At 56.3% G+C, this 18874-nt stretch overlaps 1 protein-coding gene across 2 annotated transcripts in view; it reads right to left on the reverse strand.

The window, feature by feature from the left end:
* Positions 1 to 18874, reverse strand: part of PLCG1 (phospholipase C gamma 1) — a 36261-nt gene that overhangs the window by 9659 nt on the left and 7728 nt on the right. For both annotated transcript variants that reach the window (XM_044263032.1, XM_044263031.1), the window contains exons 2-15: positions 5508 to 5660; positions 5300 to 5393; positions 5051 to 5098; positions 2729 to 2813; positions 2554 to 2637; positions 2283 to 2317; positions 1986 to 2058; positions 1788 to 1889; positions 1429 to 1547; positions 1252 to 1337; positions 1058 to 1178; positions 492 to 660; positions 241 to 363; positions 59 to 160 (exon numbers count right to left, since the gene is read on the reverse strand). In XM_044263032.1, coding sequence (XP_044118967.1) covers positions 59 to 160; positions 241 to 363; positions 492 to 660; positions 1058 to 1178; positions 1252 to 1337; positions 1429 to 1547; positions 1788 to 1889; positions 1986 to 2058; positions 2283 to 2317; positions 2554 to 2637; positions 2729 to 2813; positions 5051 to 5098; positions 5300 to 5393; positions 5508 to 5660 — 1394 coding nt within the window. The remainder of the gene's footprint in view (positions 1 to 58; positions 161 to 240; positions 364 to 491; positions 661 to 1057; positions 1179 to 1251; positions 1338 to 1428; positions 1548 to 1787; positions 1890 to 1985; positions 2059 to 2282; positions 2318 to 2553; positions 2638 to 2728; positions 2814 to 5050; positions 5099 to 5299; positions 5394 to 5507; positions 5661 to 18874) is intronic.

Here is an 18874-nt window from a genome sequence, read left to right on the forward strand (position 1 = left end):
AAAGACACTCGGTGACTCTGACCCCAGCCCAGCCCCCAGCCCTGGGCTGGCCCCTCACCTCCTTGGGCTCCTCCTCATCCTCATTGCCCTGGTCACTGCTGGTCTCCTCGGAGTAGTAGATCTTGCTGCTGGTCAGAACGAAGTAGTGCGGGTACCACTCCTGGGAGAGAGCAAAATGGGGCCCATGAACGGAGGCCTCCTCCCACCACGCCCCCACGCTCTGCCCGGCCTGGCACTCACATGGTTCACGGGGTCCTCCAGGTAGAGGATGCCGTTCTTGATGGAGTTGCTGATGTCGTTCTCGGAGTACATCACCGACGTGGGCACCTCTTCATAGGCGCTGCCCTCTGCCAGCTTCTTGTGCTGTGGGAGCAGCGGGCCATGCAGCGCCAGCCCAGTCCGAGCCCCCGCCTCTCACCCAGGCTGAGGCCGCCACCCGGAGCCACGGCCTGGGAGAGGCGCGCGGAAGGGTGGGGCGCCCCCAGCGCTACCTTGATGAGGATCTTCCTCTTGAGCTGGTTGGGTGAGGGGAGCCCGTCTGCAGCGATGTCCACGGGCTTGGTGAGGAGGGTGTCCCCAAGCACCTTCTTGAAGTACTGTGCCATGTTTCTCTGCTGGGCAATGCTGCAGTGGTCCTCGATGGATAGGATGACCGGGTACCTGCAGGGTAGGGGACCAGTGCGGTGACAGAGACCTTACAATTCTGAGGGGTCAACACCCAGTCCAAACAGCTGCTCAGAAAAGGTGTTAGGAAGCAAGGGTCTAGAGGGCAGCTAGCCAGAGAAGAACTTCGTTCCTCCCTAGCCCCTGGAAGGAAGCACGTGGGGCGTACAGGCAGAGCTTTAGTTTGTTCCACAGGCCAGAGAAGAACCCATGAAGGGGAGCCGAGGAGGCAGGAAACAGGGAGGGGCTTCGGAAGGATGGCTCAAGCAAGCGGCAAAAAAGGAGGGGAGGCCAAGAAGGACAAAGATAAAAAACGGGGAGTGGGGACAGCACTGGAGGGGACCCTTTGTCATAGGAGAGAGCTGTAGCCCAGCTGACCCCCACCCCCGCTCACTCTGAGGCCACGAAGGCGTGCTCCTTGATGGTGTGCAGAACATCTGAGAACTTAATCTTGGTGGTAAGGGTGTGTCCATGGTAAATGACCGGCATCCCATCTGGGCCATCCCAGCAGTCCACTGCGCAGGAACACGACCACGGTCAAGAGGGCAGGTCCCCCCAACCGACTCCCCCACCCTGGCCTCCACGCACACTCAATGCAGCGACAGCCCATTCGCAGGCAGCGGGCGTAGGCTTCTAGGGAGGACTCGCTGGAGAACTGGTCCCCAGTCAGGTACCTGCACAGGGAAGGAAAGGCAGGGGTGGTTGGGTGAGTGCCTCCCTCCGAAGCCCGGGCCAGGGGGCGGGGGTGCCAACGGAGCCACTCACGTGTTGTGGGAGGAGGAGATCCAGTAGTGGGAGAGAGGGTTGTTCATGGTGTCCGGGCACACGGCATCCAGCTGCGAGTTCCACACACTGTTCTCTTTGGAGAACAGGAAGGTGACAAACTGTCCAGAACAGGAAGGGAAGACAAGAGTGAGCCGCTACCCCAGACCACTGGTTTGGCTGTGGTGGGAAGGAGAGGACGCTCGGTGTCTGTCACTGAGGTGGACAAGGTGGTGGACAAGGTGGACGGCGGGGAGGAACAAGGTGGCAGCCCTAAGGAGAATCTGGCTCCTGGGACCCAGGTGGGGTTCCGGTCAGTGGCCCCCCATTCTGATGTATGGGGTGTGAGAGCCAGGGCTCACCTCGTCCAGGAAGAAGTATGGCTCTTCAATTTCCCGCAAGGGGTCTCGAAGGAAGCTGAGCATGAACTCCTGCACCTGAAGCCGGTCAACAGCCCACAGCTCCTGGTGGGGTGGGGGTGGGGGGCGCATGAGAGGCTACCAGCAACGAGCCCAGCCCCCCGCAGCCAGGAACCCTGGCCCAGCTCAACCCAGCCGTACCCCCTGGTACTCGAGGAGGAACTGCTGGAACTCGGGAAGGGATACTCGACAGAGCTCCGGCCGCTCCCCCGCCCTGTGGGAGAGAAGGGAAGCACCTGGCAGCCAGGTGGCTGGCGCAGCCCCCAGACAACGAGGGCCCCCTGGAAGGCAGAGCCCAGCTCCCAGCCAGCACAGATGACCAAGAGGGTCCAGCATGGCTTACCCCCCCCCCACTGCCTCCCACCCGTACCAGGAGTCGCCAGGGGAGAGAGGAAGGAGGCCCCGGGGAGAACCCCACCGCCCCACTTCAAACCAAACCTCAGGGCACTGGCTTCCAAGAAGGGGAGGTCCATCTGCAGGAGACAGAAGCTGGTCAGAGCGAGAGCCCCTGGGAGGCCACATGGGAAAAGGGCTTTCAGGAAGAAAGGCCAGGGCAACAGACAGGGGTGGGCGGGCCTCAAGAGGAGAAGAGCTGGAGAAATGGCACCGGAAAGCCCTCCAGCAGGGCAGCAGGGCGGAGGCAAGCAGGGCTGGGGCTGGGGCGGGAGAGCAGGGGCAGGGGCCACGGGAGGGCAGGTGGCTCATGCACCGTCTTCTGGGCGCTGTACATGAGGCTGCGGTACAGCTGAGCAAACTGCCCGTAGGTGATGTCGCTGCTGCGCTGCTCCAGGTCCTACATGGCACAGGGCGGGACTCCGGTCAGGCCTACGGCCAGGGGCTCCCAGGCTCCCTCACTGCCAGCGGGTGGCCCAGGATGTGCTTACCGTCAGACGCTCTCGGAGGAAGCGCATGTTGGGGACCCGGTAGTTGACCTGGGACAGCATGTTCTTCAGGTCCTTGGCTGATATACTGAGGAAACAGGGACATTCCCAGTGGCCTCACCCAACCTCTCATGAACTCGGACTTGTCGGCTGAGTCCATCTGGGACTCAGTCCCTCTGGGCTGGACAGATAAGCACTACTCCTGGCACCTGGAGTCCTGAGGGGGCTAAATCAGAACCCTTGGGGTGACCAAAGGAAGTCCCCTCCTTTCTCTAGGGCTCAGTTTCCTCATCTGGGCAAAGAAAAAGGCCATGATTCTGCCAAGAAAGGAGTGGACAGGCTCAGTGAAGTGGGTCAGGCATGGGGGAGGGGAGCCAATCTTTAGGTCTCAGTGGTCAAGCCTGTACCTCTGGCCCCCCGGCAATCCTAGGGGCTGTTGGCTCACCCAGACACAGGAGGCAGCCTTCCCCTGTGAGCCTCCAGGCCCCGCAGCGCTCACTCACCTACTCGCTGGGGGCAACTCCACAGGGAGTCCTGACCTGCTACCCTAGAATGCTGGGAGTTTGTGTCTCAGCACCCAGCATGGGGTGGGGGTCAGAGGTGGGTGGTAGCCAGAGGGGATCCTGCTTGACAAAATACCACTGCTGGCGACTGGGCACTCCCCCGGAGTCTGAGAGGGAAGTGTCCGGGCCCTCGAGGGTTGCCCTGCTCAGGATGTGGGACTAGGGGACACTGCCTGGCGAAAGGCTGGAAAAGATGGGGGAAAGGGAAGCCTTCTCTCCTGAAGGCTGGTGTCAGGGAGGGGAGGGGCTGGCATCCCTCTTCCTCCTGCCCAAGAGCCTGGCAGACAGCACCAACACTCCCTTCCAGAATTCAGCCTTATACCACATGGCCCTGGCCGCTACTGGCAAGTATGCTTCAGCAGGTGCTGCTTCTGCCCGTGCCAGCTCATCTGACCCCCAGGTGCCCAGAAGCAAGGCGCTCAGGGTCCTTGCTCTGCACGTTAGGAAACACTGCATCACCAAACTCTCTCTCAACTCTCTGCCTTCAGCATTACAAGTAAGCTGTTATCCGTTCCGCCAAAACACCTGTCTTGACCCGGCTGCCCTCTCAGCCACCACTCCCTTCCTGCTCTCCTGCACAGCAGCACCCTGAAGGAACCCTCCGTGCTCCCTTTCCTTCCCTGAACACTGCTCTCTGCTCCTCACGGTCACCAACAACCTCTGTGCTGTCAAGTCCATACCTGGTGAGGCCTGGCACAGCTCACCACCCCCTCCTCCCCAAGCTTCCAAAACTCCACCCTCCAAGTTTTTCTCTTACCTCACAAGCCGCTCCTTCCCCTGGCTATCTCCTCCTCACCTCCCTGATCCCCAGTGTCCGAGTGGCCTGGGGTCATGGCCCTCTTCCCTTTTCTTGCTACGTTTATCAGGTGATCTCCAGCCTCATGGCTTACGGAAGGAACATCTCTATGCTCCCGCGGCAACATCTCCTGCCCCAACTTCTCCCTTAAACTCATTCTACCCACCTGCCAATGCAACATCTCTACCTGGACGTCTAAGGGTATCATAAAACTGAATATGGCCCAAATGCATCCCTAAGCTCCCCCAAATATGCTTTTCCCATGGCCTTCCCCATCTTAGTCAATGGCAATGCCACCTTTCCAGGTTCTCCAGCCAAAAAGCTTAACTGTTACCTCGGACTCCTCTCTTCCTCTTGCACACTAAAATCAATGTTCGGAAGTTTTACTGGACTCTTACCTTCAAAACACAGTAGAGTCCAAATCCGACCATGTGCTACCGCCCTCCACCCCGAGCCACGACTTCTCATCTCGCATCCAGAACGCTGAAGCAGCTCCCTGCCCAAGCTGGCCGGCTCTGCCCCGCCCTGGGCTCTCCAGCCGCAGCCGGCAGTCTGGTGCAACCGAAGTCAGGTCACGGATGCTTCCTTTCCAAACCCTCCGTGGTTTTCTAGCTCTTTCATGGCAACAGTCAGAAGCCCTCACCATGAACTGATCTTTGTCCCCCATCTCTCCCCGGCCCCCCGGCTGTCATACAGTGGCCTCAAAGCTGTGATCTTCAAGGCACTCCCTCACGCACTAAGGCCACCACCGCCTGCTCCGCAGGACACCCGGCACCAGTCTGCACCAAGGCCCTCAGAGGACTTTCTGCAGGACGTTACCTGTGCCAGAACGCTTGCCTGCCCCTCAGCCCTCCTAGACATAGGCCCCCTGAGTCCTCTGGTTCTCCAGAGAGCTGATCAGGGGTTGGCTACTGTTCTGGCTGCCCCAACCCACCAGCCGGGCTAGAGCCACACCCCGGTACCTACCGATCCTCACGGTTCCGATCCACGGAGTAGAACTGCTTCCGCAGCCACCTGGAGGGAGAGGAGCCTAAAGTGAGAGGCACTTCTCCAGCCAGACTAGGTCCAGGGAGGTCAGCAGGCGGTGTCTGTGCACACAAAGGCCTGTGTCCTTGCCGCTGCTCCCTAGAACCTTTTCTCTTCCCTCACAAGCTGCTCCTTCCCCTGGCTAGTTCATGGGGAGCTATGCTGGGGGTGGGGGTGCAGGGTCCTTACCTCTCGATCTGCAGAGGCGTGGCCGCCTGCAGGGTGTCCTCCATCAGCCACGTTAAACCCTTGATCCACATGTTCACTTCATCCTCAGATGTAGCTGTGATCAAGGGGCAGGGAGGTGAGCTGGGGACACGCACTCCGCGCTGAGCCTGGAGCCAGTGCCTATCTGCCCGGAGCTAGCCCCGACCCCCTCCAGCCCCGTGACGCCTACCCTGCAGGCTCAGGGTCTTCAGGCGGAACTCCATCCCATACAGGATGACAAAGCAGTGTGACTGGTCTGGTCGGAAAGCAGGGTCCTCTTGGTAGCGATCAAAATCCCGTGACGTCTTGCCTGGGCGGATCTCCTTGATTTCCCGAATGTCAACTAGGAAGGTAAAGAGACCAAGGTCAGGCTGGGGTCTCTGAGTCAGTGCTGAAATGAAGGCAGCCTGGTTTCCTCACGCCCCCTCAGGGAGGGACCACAAAGAGAGACACCTCATCAAGGGGCAGAGCCAAGAGTACTCACAGGCCTACTGGGTGACACAAGAGAGGGAGTCCGAGTCTGAGGACAGACCTCTGCTAGAAGCGGAGCTGTCTGGGGAGCAGGGAGCCCCAGCCTCTGTACCTTCCCTTGCTGAGAATGTAGGCAGGTCACTCTGACCTGGAGAAAAGCTGGAGTCTAGAGAGAGAACTGGGGAGGGCTGAAGGCTCTTCTGTGAGGACCATTTCCTGACACAAAGTACAAGAACCAAATTGTAAAGTCCCAGGTTGGGGTGAGGCAGACCCAAGTGTGTCTCAGGATCCGTGGGAAGAATGAGGGGTCAAGCTCGGAGAACTGACACATCCCTGAATGGCCCACCACCCCAAAGACATCCCCAAGCAAGTCTCAGCAAGAGGCCTGGTCTCCCAAGGCAGCGGCTATCCAAAGGGATGTTTCCCACCCTGGCTGTCCAAGGCAGACCACCTGCCTTGGCCACTAACATGGGAGATGACACTGAGTGACTCATTTAACTTCTAGTCTCACTTCTACCAAATATAAAGTCAAGGGCTTGACTGAATTTCTCTAGAAGGCAGGCTGGTAGAAAAAACATGCGTGGACTCTGGGACCAGACTGCCTGAAGCAGAATCCCAGCTCCACCTTCCGTTAGCTGTGTGACCTCAGCACAGTGACTGCTCTAATCCCACTCCTTCATGTGTGAATGCGGGTAACAGTAACGGTGAGGGTGCTGGGAAGATCCAAAGTCGTAAAAGCCAAAAGTGCCCAGCCCCATATATGGCACACGGGAGCTCATTCGACGCAGGTTCCCTCCCTCCGCTGCCTCACCAAAGTCCGCTAGGGGCACAGGTTCTGACTCAGGCTAGGAGAGGGCCCCAGCAGGGCACAGCACAGGGAAGGGCTACACCAGCCACTCGTCCACACGATCCCCCCATGCTGGGTGGGATCCTTGATTGGGGGGCTGGGGGGGGGGACAACGGACTTTCCAAGTCAGATAATGAGACAGATTTAGGGAGCAGCTGTTCAAACAGAAGAAGCCTGGCTGAGAAACCAGAGAGGACTCTCCCTGAGCACTGCCTTGGCACCAGAGCCCCTTCTAGTGCTCTCAACCCAGACTCGCCCGGAAGATCCCGAGCCAGGAGCAGCCCCAGCAAGTTGCCAGCTTGTGTCTGTCCCAGAGCCCTCCCAGTCCAAACTGTGCACCACCCAGGCCACACTGTCCCAAAGGGCCCAAATCCCTAGGCTCTCTTCCTACCCCTTCCAAGCCGCAGCTGTGCCCCATCTGTCCCACCTCAAACAGAGGCACTGCTTCTAGCCCAATCCCAGCTCTCCACCATAGCATTACGGGTTTTAACTGGACTCTGTTCTCCCTGCTCCGTGTGCCTTCATCAAACCCTCAGGCCTGGGCCTCTCACTGAAGAAGCCCTGCCTGCCCTGCCAGCAGCCCTGCCCCCACCCTCCCCACCAAGAAGCCTCTCTTCTCAAGTTTTCAGAATCCTTCTAACACCGTTCTGATTCCTCCTGTGGTTGCTCACTAGGGAGAACATGTTCCTTCTGTGGCCTTTTCAAGGCCCTTCCTGATGAGGCTCAGTGATCTATTCCCAGCTTCTTCCCTCAAATCTTCTCTGCTCCATCTAAACTAAGCTGGAGGGGCGCCTGGGTGGCTCAGTGGGTTAAGCCTCTGCCTTCAGCTCAGGTCAGGATCCCAGGGTCCTGGGATTGAGCCCCACATCGGGCTCTCTGCTCAGCAGGGAGCCTGCTTCCCCCCCCCCCCTCTCTGCCTGCCTCTCTGCCTACTTGTGATCTCTCTCTGTCAAATAAATGAATAAAACCTTTAAAATAAATAGGCCGGACCAAGAGCAAGAACAGTCAGTGCTTCCTGTCCCCCCCATTTCATCCCGGCCCCTAGGGTGGACTGTCTACCTCCCAGGCTCCATTCTCTCCCACCAAAGACCCAACTCAGAAGCGGCCTACTGCGGTAATCATGCCCTTGACTCCTCATGACCCCACGTGAGACGCGTCATCTCCGCCCAGGCCAGGCAGAGCCCATGCAATACTTGCTGGAAGACTGAAGGAGCAAACGAGAAAAGGAGGCACCCAGGTGGGGGGAGGGGCCACAAAATGGCAGCGGCATTTTAAAAATGAGTTACACTCAGGTAGAAACAAGGAGGGTCGGGGAAACTGACTCACAAAAACCTAGCCTGAGAAGATAGTTTCCAAGGATTGGAAGGAGGAGCTGAACAGGGGAAATGCCCAGATCAGAAACTGCAGAATAGCCACAAAGCCTGCCCTTGAAGACAGAAACCCGTATGCTCTTCCGGTACAGCGCTGCTGTCGTCCCCTCCCACACCCCTCGCACAGGCACACCACCTCAGAGACACAAGTGCGTGTAGGCCAGGGTCTCAGTGCTCAGTGCCCGCCAGCGTGAGAGCAGCCCATGACGTGGCCACTGCTTGGCAGGCAGTTGGAGGGTCAGTTCAAAGCCTGAGGCCGGATACGTGTAGCCCCGCGCGCGCGCGCGCACACACACACACACACACACACTCTCCACCAGCAGGACCCAGGAGAACCTCTGGCCTGCCCTGTGCTCCTGGGCACATTCCCACGGAGACCAGGCAGGAGGCTGACTGGGCTCCTGCCCAACACAGGAACCACACAGGCACGGAGCAGCTCCAGGCCCGGCGTCCAAGCTTCCCAAGCTCTGGCTTGGCCACATCTGGTCCCTTGTACCCCACGCCACCATAAGGAAGTGCCAGCCTGGGGCTGATGCCCTCCAAGCGCATCAAGCCAACGGGAGGCTGAAGGGACAGGACGCCAGCGTGCGATGCCCTACCACGTTCTTAAAAACCATTTCCTGTGCCACCTCCCAGCCCCACTTCCCATCCTCCTTGTCCCGGAGGCAAACACAGAAGGGTCCTTTTTTCTGAGAGAGCCAGGGCCAGCCCCCCAGGGACTGCCATCGGGGAGGAGACTCCCTGGGACAGGCATCGCCTCCGCCCTAGCTGGGGGGAGGGGGAGGCCGAGCCACCCCAGCTGTCTGGGTCAGAACTGCAGTGGGACAGGAAGGGCAGGGACAGACACCCTCCCAGGACCTGGGAGCTTCGGGAGAAGAGGAGAACTGCTCAGAAGAGCAGGAGACTAGCACCCTGTTCCCAGAGACCCATGACCCAGCACTCATCCCCCACTCAGACCATGGGAAAACAACATTCAAGGAACACTGGGGAAAAGAAAAGCCAGGGTACTGGGAGTTCCTTGCTAGGTTGGAGACACACAAGTGAGACAGGGGAACTGAGGGAAAGGCCAGGATCCCATAGCCGGGGGGCCAGGCCAGCCTCCTGTGTAGCAGAAGGGTGCAGGCCTTCACCAATGACAAAGGTCCATCTTCAAGCTCGCTCCAACCTGAGAGGGCCTGGGGTTCCATCAGCAAGCATGGCATGTTCATTCCTCCAAGGACCAGGTCCCCAAGGCACATGCTTCAGGAATGGCATGTGTACCACCACACCAAACATGGCTGTAGTAGACAGCGACAAGATAAACTGCCTGGGCATTTAATCACCCACATACTCTCATGAAGATACAGAAAGCACCAGTCCTCCTCAAGGGGCTCTGGGGTAATGAGGGACCACCCATGCTGGGTCAGGGACTGGCATCACAGGCCAGCTCTAAGAGCTGAGGACCTTCTGATGGCCAGACTGCCTGGTGCCCTGGGCAGAAGCCTGGGGGTTCTGGTGGCAACCTGCCCCCTCTTGCTCCTTCAGGAAGCCTGCCCTGACCATCCCCCTTCCTAAAGGCTGCCCATGCCTAGCAGAGGAGAACCACGCAGGTCTTAAAGCCTAGCTGTGCAGCCCTAGGCAGGCCCTTACTCTTTTGGCCTCTGTTTCCCCATTAGTACAGTAAGGTCCTTGTCAGGAACCAATGATCCCACTGATATCTGAAGGAGACTGACCCCTGGCCTGTGTGCCTAGTGCATCAGCTCGAGGCCCAGAGAAGCCAGCAGCAGGGGAGAGAACGGCAGCCAACTGCCAGGGCTTTGCTGGGGTTGGGCCCAAACCTAGGAGAGGTCAAGTTAGGCCGTAGCTGCCTCGGCCCATGGGAAAGAATCCATGCAGCCATTTCTCTGGCTCAAAAAGGGGTCTTGCAGGGATGGGGCACCATGAAGGCTTGGGGCTCCTGAGGCCAGAGTTCAGATCAGTGCCTGCAGCTGTGCTCTAAGCCAGAGGTGGCTTCCTGAGCCTCCAGCACCCAACCTGCACACTCACCAGGAGTTGGCGGCACGTGCACCCCCCCACCTCACAGAGGATGTGTATCAGAACGGGAGACCAACAGACTGAAGTCACCAAGATCAATTCTCAAATCCTGTTTGCAAGCATACAGATGGGCCTTGCTGGGCAGGTGAGGGATAAAGCAAAGCTTTTCATTAGGGGTGGGACAGCCATTAACCGTTCACATGTGAAGAGCCAACTACATAAAAACATTCACATGCAAGAGTCAAGCCTGGCCTGCCTTGACCACCCCCAACCCTGGCCTGGTTTCTGTTTTGACTTTTATGCAGAAGAAAACATGCACGTTGCCTGGTGGCGGGGGCCGGCCCTAAGCATTGAGGCAGAATGCCACAAGACCGAAGCGGCAAAACCAGAGCCTGCAGGACCAGGCAAGGAAATCCTCCCTTGTCTCCTGTCTTGGCCCAGGGACAGATTCCTTGCCAGAGACCATGAGACTAGAGATCAGCACTTACTCAAAGCACAGTGCCTGGGTCCGTCAGGCCTGGAAAGCAACTGCCTTCAGGGTGTAAGAGCCGTGGTGGCTGCTTTCCCTTTAAGAGCCTCAGTTTCCTTATCCGAGTCACACAACTCATCCCAAGCACTTTGGGAGGCCGGCAACTAGACAGCAGCAAAAAGTAGTGTTGCTGCTCTCAGGGCCAGATCAGAACTTGCCTTTGCAGGAAAGTAGGTCCCCAAGCCAGGGACAACACCTACTCCCCTGGGTGAGGAGAGGGTGCCATGAAGGGGACAAGCTCAATGGCAGGCAGCCAGCCTACAGTCTGGGAAGGGACTGAAGACAATGACCCTAGAAGACTTGTCTGTGCAAGGTTCTTCTGAGGGTAGGGCTGCTTCTGGTCTTAAAATCCTGCCCCCCAGCCACTCCCAGACATCAAGCTGAGCCACAAGTGCCCCACCAGTCATCCCCCTGCCCAGTGCATCAGGACAGCCGCGGCAGGGAGGTGCAGAGAGGCAGCATTCCTGGACACCAGGCAGAGTCCCCAGGGAAGAGAAAGGCGGGGAGCGGGGTCAGGGCACCAAGCCTTTTCCGGGGTATCTTGATGAGTCCAGCTCCTGAGAGCTAGCCAATCCTGCCCCAGAGCAGACTTCACTCTGGCCATGGCAGGCCCTGGAAGGGATAGAAGGGAGCCCACCATCCAATCTAAGATTCTAAATTAGACCCAAGCTTCTGAGTCAGGAACAAGTGTCCTAGCATCCCGTGCTGCCAGTGAGGTCACCTTCCAAACAGCCCTACAGAGACAGAGGTCCTGCAAACCTACTGGCCAATTAACGACCCATCAGACAAGGGGGGTGTACAGAGAGGAACCAGGAGCACCAAGCACAGGCAAGGCAGGTGGGAGGCACAGCACCACCTCTGAGCCTCATCTCCCTTATCTGCAAAAGAGGATCACCACTCCTGGCCCTTCTTCACTGAGTGACTGTGAGATGTCAAGAGACACTGGAGCGATCCCATCAGAGAGACAGGAGGGCATACTGAAAATTAACCTCCCCGCAAATGATGAACATACAGCCAAGAATACCACCACCAGCACAACAAAAAACCAGAAGGCATATATCACAAATTTCTGGACCTGAAACATGCTTTCACTGAACTATTTTTCTTTTCTTTTTTTTTTAATTTTTAAAGAAGATTTTATTTATTTATTTGACAGAGAGATCACAAGTAGGCAGAGAGGCAGGCAGAGAGAGAGGGGGAAGCAGGCTCCCCGCTGAGCAGAGAGCTCGATGCAGGTCTCCCAGGACCCGGAGACCATGACCTGAGCCAAAGGCAGAGGCTTTAACCCACCGAGCCACCCAGGTGCCCCTGAACTATTTTTCTTAAGAAGAGCATTCTTCCTGGGGCGCCTGGGTGGCTTAGTGGGTTGGGCCTCTGCCTTCATCTCGGAGTCCTGGGATCAAGCCCCACATTGGGCTCTCTGCTCAGCAGGGAGCCTGCCTCCCCCTCTGCCTCTCTGCCTACTTGTGATCTGTCTGTCGAATGAATAAATAAAATCTTTAAAAAAAAAAAAAAAGAAGAGCATTCTTCCTTTTACAAAGTACATAAACTAACTGAGGTAAACTGTAGAAGTTACCCAAAGAGAAATACATGCACCTACATTTTGCAACTTAAAAAAATTTCAACTCATGGTAAACATGAAGAGTTTTGTTTTTTAATCTGGAGAGCTTGAAGGAGGTAAGTGAATGTTACCTGGCCTGCACAGGTCTTTCCCCTCTGGGGGTTTTCATTACTCTAAACTCATGGGATGTGAACCCCCAGATCTCCTCCAGGACTGGCTGTCCAGCCCTGTAAGGGCACTGGGGGAAGGTGGGGAAAGCCCAGCCCTCTCCAGAAGGCCAAGTCCAATCAAGGCTATGAGCTGCAAGGACCCCAGGACATCAGCTCTCAGACCATGCCCCTCCCTCCAAGCCTCTGCACATGCCAGGCTGGTGGCGTAGCCAGTGCTCCACACTGTTGTCACATTCTAGTGCTTCCAGGGATCTAGGTCACTGGCCTGGGAGCTAGCTCCTGAAGGCAGAAGCTATGTTCAACTCCTCTATCCATTCCCCAAATTCAGGTCCTAGGAAGGCCTCAAAATGTATACAGAGTGCTAAAGAGCAGGAATGAACACACAAGTTTGATTCCAGAGTTCATTATCTAACAAAGATAGCAAAGGCCACAGATGCTCAAAGATAGTATCAGGGATGGCTTCCTGGAAGAGGTGCTGCAGTCGACAAAGGCTGAGGAGCTACAACAAATATGCAAATACAGAAGTTGATGAGATTTACTAAGGGGACAGAAAAAAGGAAGGACCAGTTACCGCTGCCGGATAGGGGTGAGGGCATGGCCTCTCTGGGGGTCGGGGCAATCTGGGAGCATTGGGAAGTCCCTGGACAAAGGTTCCTGCAACTGGTGAGAACCATGGGAAGTTAATGGAACTTTGAGGAGTAGAAAAGCCAGGGCTCCCTGAGCACCCTGCCCTGCTTGGCTCTAAGTCAAGGCCACCAGGAGATTCAGAAAGCGAGGCCCAGGGATCAAGAGAGGTGTGCAAATCTTCCCCCAAATGGGGCCCTTGGCTCCTTTGGTAGATCATGTGACTCCTGATTTGGGGGTTATGAGTTTGAGCCCCATGTTGGGTAGAGGGATTACTTAAAAATAAAATCTTACTAAAAACAAAAACAAAAAAACCCCCACAAACTTCCCCCTAAATGCTCTCATTATAACCCGCTCCAAACCCAGCGCGGAATAAACAAATGGGCCATTCCCGGCTGCCCCCACCCCTCAAGTCAGCCACCCTTCATCCCCCTCCAAGGACTACACACCCAGGGCAAGGGAGCACAAATGGAGCTGGGCCTTCTCCCTCAAAGGATGCCGACACAGAGAAAGAAAGCCACAAGGGAAACGCTCTGTGGCCAATTCCTGGCCCTCTCCCCCTGCCACCTTACACACAGGTTCCTGCACGATGCCCCAAGGGTAGGGTAGGCGCTGCACCCCAGAGTCCCCTTCAGAGGGAGCCAAAGACAAACGGGCTCTGCAACCCCAGAGTAGCTGTACCAACTAAAAGATACAGCTTTTAAAGAGTCGTCAGACCTCTGAAGGGAAAGATGGAGGTGACTCAAGGAGAAGAAAGGACAGAACCTGGGCACAAGTGGGAAAACAACCTACCGCAGCTGGAATGAGGGGTACTGGACCGGCTAGCAGTTTCCATGCTGCGCAAGACTTCTGGAAGGAGTGAGAGATCCCTCCTCCCCCGCCTTCCATTCCCCTCTCTATTCTGAGACTATGAACTCCCCCCTCCTATCTTCCAACAGAAGCCGTCAGAAGCAGCTCCCAGATCTCACCAGAGAGGAAGTCAAAAGCAGAGGGGTGGGGAGCTGTCTACCTCCATTTTACAGACAAGCTTGGAGCCTGGGAGACCTGGGGTCAGAAGGCCATGCAACACAGAAAAGATGAGAATGGGGCTTTTTTCCTTCCCATGCCAATGTAGCACCAGGGGAGAGAGGCCACAGCCCCTTCCCAGGGTCCTGGCTGAATCCTGGGAGTCCAGGGTGTACCAGGGCAGAGCTCAGCATCTGCTTCTGGCTGGGGTTTCATCAGTCACTGCTCCCTAAACACCTGACCGAGAAGAGCAGCCAGGCCTGACTGGGCATCTGGCCCTTTCCCACCTTGATAAACAGGAAAAGGCCATTCAGACAGCTGCATGGAGGTCTGCAGGGTCCTCCTACACAGGACCTTGAACCTGTATGTACTAACTGCTTCAGGTTACAGCTGTAAAGGATTGTTGCCAGCACATGAATCATCTAGATTCTAAATGACTCTCCCCTTTGGAGCAATGAGAAAATGGAGGCTCCAGAGGGTTTTGTCAGGATCACATAGTGGTTCATGGCAGAACTGGGACCCTCTGCGTGGCCCCAGAGCCTTCCCACCACCCAGGCAGGCAGTCCTCCTGCCTAGGACACTAGACCAATCCCACCCATTTCAGAGATGGGATCAGCACGCTCAGGCCCCAAAGGAAGGAAGGTTAAGAGGCCCCACCCAGAGAACTCAAAGCTGGGAGAAAGCTGAGCGGTTGCCCCTTGACGCTAGTTCATTCATTCCATCATCTAATCAAACACGTATGGGAAACCTATCTCCTCAGTGTCGGGCCCTGGGTTGAGTCCTGGGTAAACAGAGATCAATAAGGCCCTTGAGTTCCTGCCCTTCAGAAAAGCCCCGGGCTGGTGGAGGAAACAGATGGGGAAGTAGATAACCATGAGGTCGTGCAAAGATGGAAAAAAAGGGAGATGTCTGTGGTGCTGGGAGCACAGAGAAAGTGAGAAGTGCTCTTTGGGATTTCTCAGATTGCTCTGCAGAAGGCAGATCTGGAGGGTCATGTGAGGCACAGGGGATCGTGGAAGCCAAGGTACCAATGTAGCAGTTTTATTGCTGGCGGGGGAGGCATTCAGTTTCACGGTAGAGGGGTAAGGACGCTGGGCCCACAACGGGCCTTTCCCACAATAGTGCAGTATGGACAAGGGCTTGCCCCAACTTTGCTGTCCAGGCCGAAATAACTCCCCAGGTAGTTCATCGGTCAGCCCCCAGGGCATAGGTCCTCTGCACTCTGCCTCCACTGAAGGCTGATGCTGTCCAAGTTTTTTCTAGATGTTTTGTGTCTGCCTCTCCCCCACACATCCCCCCAGTATATTCAGGCTCCCTGGAGAACAAGAACATGGAGTGTTAAGTCACTTTTCCATCCTCCTCTTTCCCAGCCTTCAGAGCAATAAACATGGTTCACCATGCCCTCCCTCCTGCTTGAAGCTCTGCCCTCATGACTTCTGGTTTCCGCCTTCTTCTTGGGCTTCAGGCCTATCCACATCACACACTGGCCTTTGTCAAGGCCGAGGCCAAGGTCCTCTCTTCCCCTAATGCTCTACCTCCTCTCAGTCATCGATGCCCACAGATTCCATGGCCTCCTCTTACAGACAACGCAGTCCCCATCTCTAAGCTTCAGGTCCTTTGGTCCAATTGCCTACTTGCCACCTCCACCTGCTCACCCCAAAAACACCTCAAAGTCAACCCCTCAAACCAAACACATTACCTCAAACACACTCTTCAACACGTCTTTCACCAAAACCCAGGTCTCTTGCCACACCTCTTAGGTCAGCTAACAGCATCACCTCCCAACAGGTACAGAAACTAGAAACTTTAAAAAACCATCCTTAACGCCTTTCTCTCACCATCCCTAATCTAATCCTTGGACAAGCCCTAATACTGGCTTTATTTGTCACAACCATATTTACTGAGCACTTAGATGAGTGGGAACCCTATGAGCATGTTAAAGCTATCTGACTGACAATCTTCTCAATGGAATACGAGCTCCTTGAGGCCATGGCCCATACCTGTCAGTTTTAAGGCCCCAGGACTAGCAGGAAATGGAATGCATTAGAAGACAGGAAAATCTGACCCCCTCCAAGGAAACAGTAGGAACCTCTGGCTAGAGATCTAAGGGATGGGCTGAAGTGGGAAGACAGGTGGAGAGAGACAGCAGAGGCCTCCTATACAGAGCTCCTTATGGAGCCCCATGACCGACCTGGCTCCCCACCTCTTTGGTTTCCACGTTAACACTACTACACATCCTGCTCATTCTTGGAGGCATGGGGTAGGAAGAAGGTGTAGGGCCAGCCCGTAAACCACCAGCAGAGTCAACCCTGACCAGCAGGTTGGAGACATGCTAAGCAATGAAGAAGTCATGAAGGCAAGGTCAGTTGGCCCATACATCCTCTTCTGTGCACCACACTAGGCCTCTCATGTTCTAGAACTGCAGAGCTCAGCCACTCCTCAGCATCTGGCCATACTCCCTCTGGGTCACACCAGCCCATGCCAAGACACTTTCCTTGTCATCATTTTGCTTCCTGGGGAGGCAAAGTCCTGATGCAAGATCTAGCCCCTGACCCTACTCCAAGGTCACCAGGAACTCGCTGACTCCCCAGGAAGCCCATCTAGGATTCCTGGAGGGTGCGTCCCCTGTCAAGAGGAATGCCTACCTTGGGACTTCCTACTCCTGATTTTCATTTCCTAGGTCTATACTCTTAAGACAACTTCTGGCCTCACCTCCCCTAAAAGGCTTCTTGCTGCCTCCCACCCCAGCCTGTAGAGCTTCACCCTTCCGGCGTGGGCCTGTTCTCAGGCCAGGGACCAGGACATGCTTGTGGAAATGGTTCAGGCACCAGGCATTCCGTTGTCACTAGAAGGGATGTTCTCTGTATTTCACTGCTAGCCTCAAGAGGCCCGGGGTAAAATCCTTGACAAAGTGACATATGCTACCCTTTTTAACCTCCTCGGTGGGTATACTAAGAGTTCCCAAGAAAGGCCACAGGCACACTATACTCAATTCCTACTTCAGGTAGAGTGGCTAGGGTAGAAGAGAAGAGCTACCTCCCAACAGGGGAGGGCCATCAGGTGGAATGGGGTGGTGGGGAGAGGGGTCTGCAGAGCCCCTGCACCCCATCACTGCCCCACCTCCCAGCTGACCTTCTGCCCCCAAGTAGGCTGAAGGCCTCTGGGACTTGTGGCCCACTCTTCTCCTTCCCAGGGTTAGTCACTCTATGAACTCAGCCCGTACTCTTGGGGCCTGAAACTGATGTCATTCAGTCCCGCAGGGTTAGAATTCACCCACCACACACCCACAGCTTCACGGCCAGAGGTCCAGTGTGGTCAGTGCCCTACTCCCCCCACGGACAAGGCCAAGCCAAGGACACTGTGACCTGGGGGCACCCCTTAAACAACTACTTCCCTCAGGACATTTCAGCTAAGCCATATCCCCAGGTGTCCAAGAAAACAGGAAGCCAACCCCAAAGTGAACGGCCCACCCTTACTGAGTTAGAATTAGATCTCACACAAACAAGTGGTCAGACTTGCTGTGGCCCAGCCCCTCACCAGTCCAGTCAGTGTTCACTGCCAGGGCTTGGAGCTTCCGTCAGACCACCCACTCCTCACCGTGCCCACGCCTTGCTCCCAGGCACCTCACAGCCTTTGTAAAGATTCTCTAACCAATGCTGGCTTGCCAGCCAGCAGGGGGAGGAACTCCACAAGGGAAGGATGGGCTGCAACAGAGAGAAAGCTGATTGTGTCTGGACCCTTGGGTTCAGCCTACAGTACTTCAGACACAACTGTCTCCTGCTGGCTCTGGGCTTTTACGCTTTTCTGCATGTTCTAGATTGCAAGCTTCCCAGGATTGAAGATCGAGCCACCTTCTTTTCTTGCTTGCTAACCCAGCCTCCTCTGTGCCAGGCATGGGCACAGAAAAGGAGATGCCAGTCTTCTGCAGGAGAAAGTCCCGCCCATTTATTCTGCATCCTGAGTCCTGCTGAAGCCAGGGCCACCCGCCAACACCGGGAAGGGCCCGGAAGGAAGCAGCAGAGCCTATACACAAAGCCTACATGTGGCTATAAAAAGGAGCCCTCCCTGCTTCCCCCAGGATGGGCCCGGTTCCTAGGAGGGGATGAGTGGGGGAGAGAGCTAGTACTTGTGCCTGGGCACACAGCCACCGGAGCCTCTCCGAGGCTAGCCAAGCGCCACCTCAAAAGGAACCAGTGTTACAAGGAGAGGAGGGAGAATGTTGAGAGCTGAGTGAGGACAGCAAGCAGAGCCTCTCAAGCCCCATCTCCTGGGACCACAGACTCCCCGACAGCAACAAATTCTCTGTCCCCAGTGCCTCTTCCCCCAAACCAAGTATTCACAGAAGACCCCTCTCCCCACTTCTCTACTGCTCCTCCTTCTCTCCCCGAGGGCTCCCTGTGGAGGCACCAGCATATCCTCTGGGAGCAGCTACGAGGAGGCAATGAGGCTTTACCCCGGGGGTGACAGCAGGAAACCGCAACAAACAAGGCTCAGGGGCAGCTCAAGGAGGGGCACAGCAGGAGAGGACAATGAAGCAGGGGCCCCGACAGGATACTTCAAGGGTGAACACAAGGGTACCTGTTGCAGAGCCCAGGCACGCGGGCAGCAGCCCATGTGCCACCACAGCAGAGCCAGCCACACCAATGCCCACGCCAAGCCGTGGAAACGAATCCTGCCCCCCAGCCTCTGTCGTCCAAATCCCTCTCCAGCCTAGTCTGCCCAGCGTTCGGGCCCTGCACCAGGAGGCTGACCCAGAGCCACTGAGGCCATTCTCCAGAAACAAGTGGAGTGGCTTGTCATGGTCACACATGTGTAGCAGAAGTGAAAAATGAGCCTCAGTTGTCTGCAACTGAGAGATCTGGATCGTTCACGGTCAGAGCGCCCTCACCTCTCCCGACTGCCGGAACAGTCTCCGGTTTGTTTCCTCCACAGCACACTGCAGGCCCTGTCATTATTTTTTCTGTCCG

The sequence above is a fragment of the Neovison vison genome, chromosome 8 (genome assembly GCF_020171115.1).
Source record: "Neovison vison isolate M4711 chromosome 8, ASM_NN_V1, whole genome shotgun sequence".
Classification (NCBI taxonomy): Eukaryota; Metazoa; Chordata; class Mammalia; order Carnivora; family Mustelidae; genus Neogale; species Neogale vison.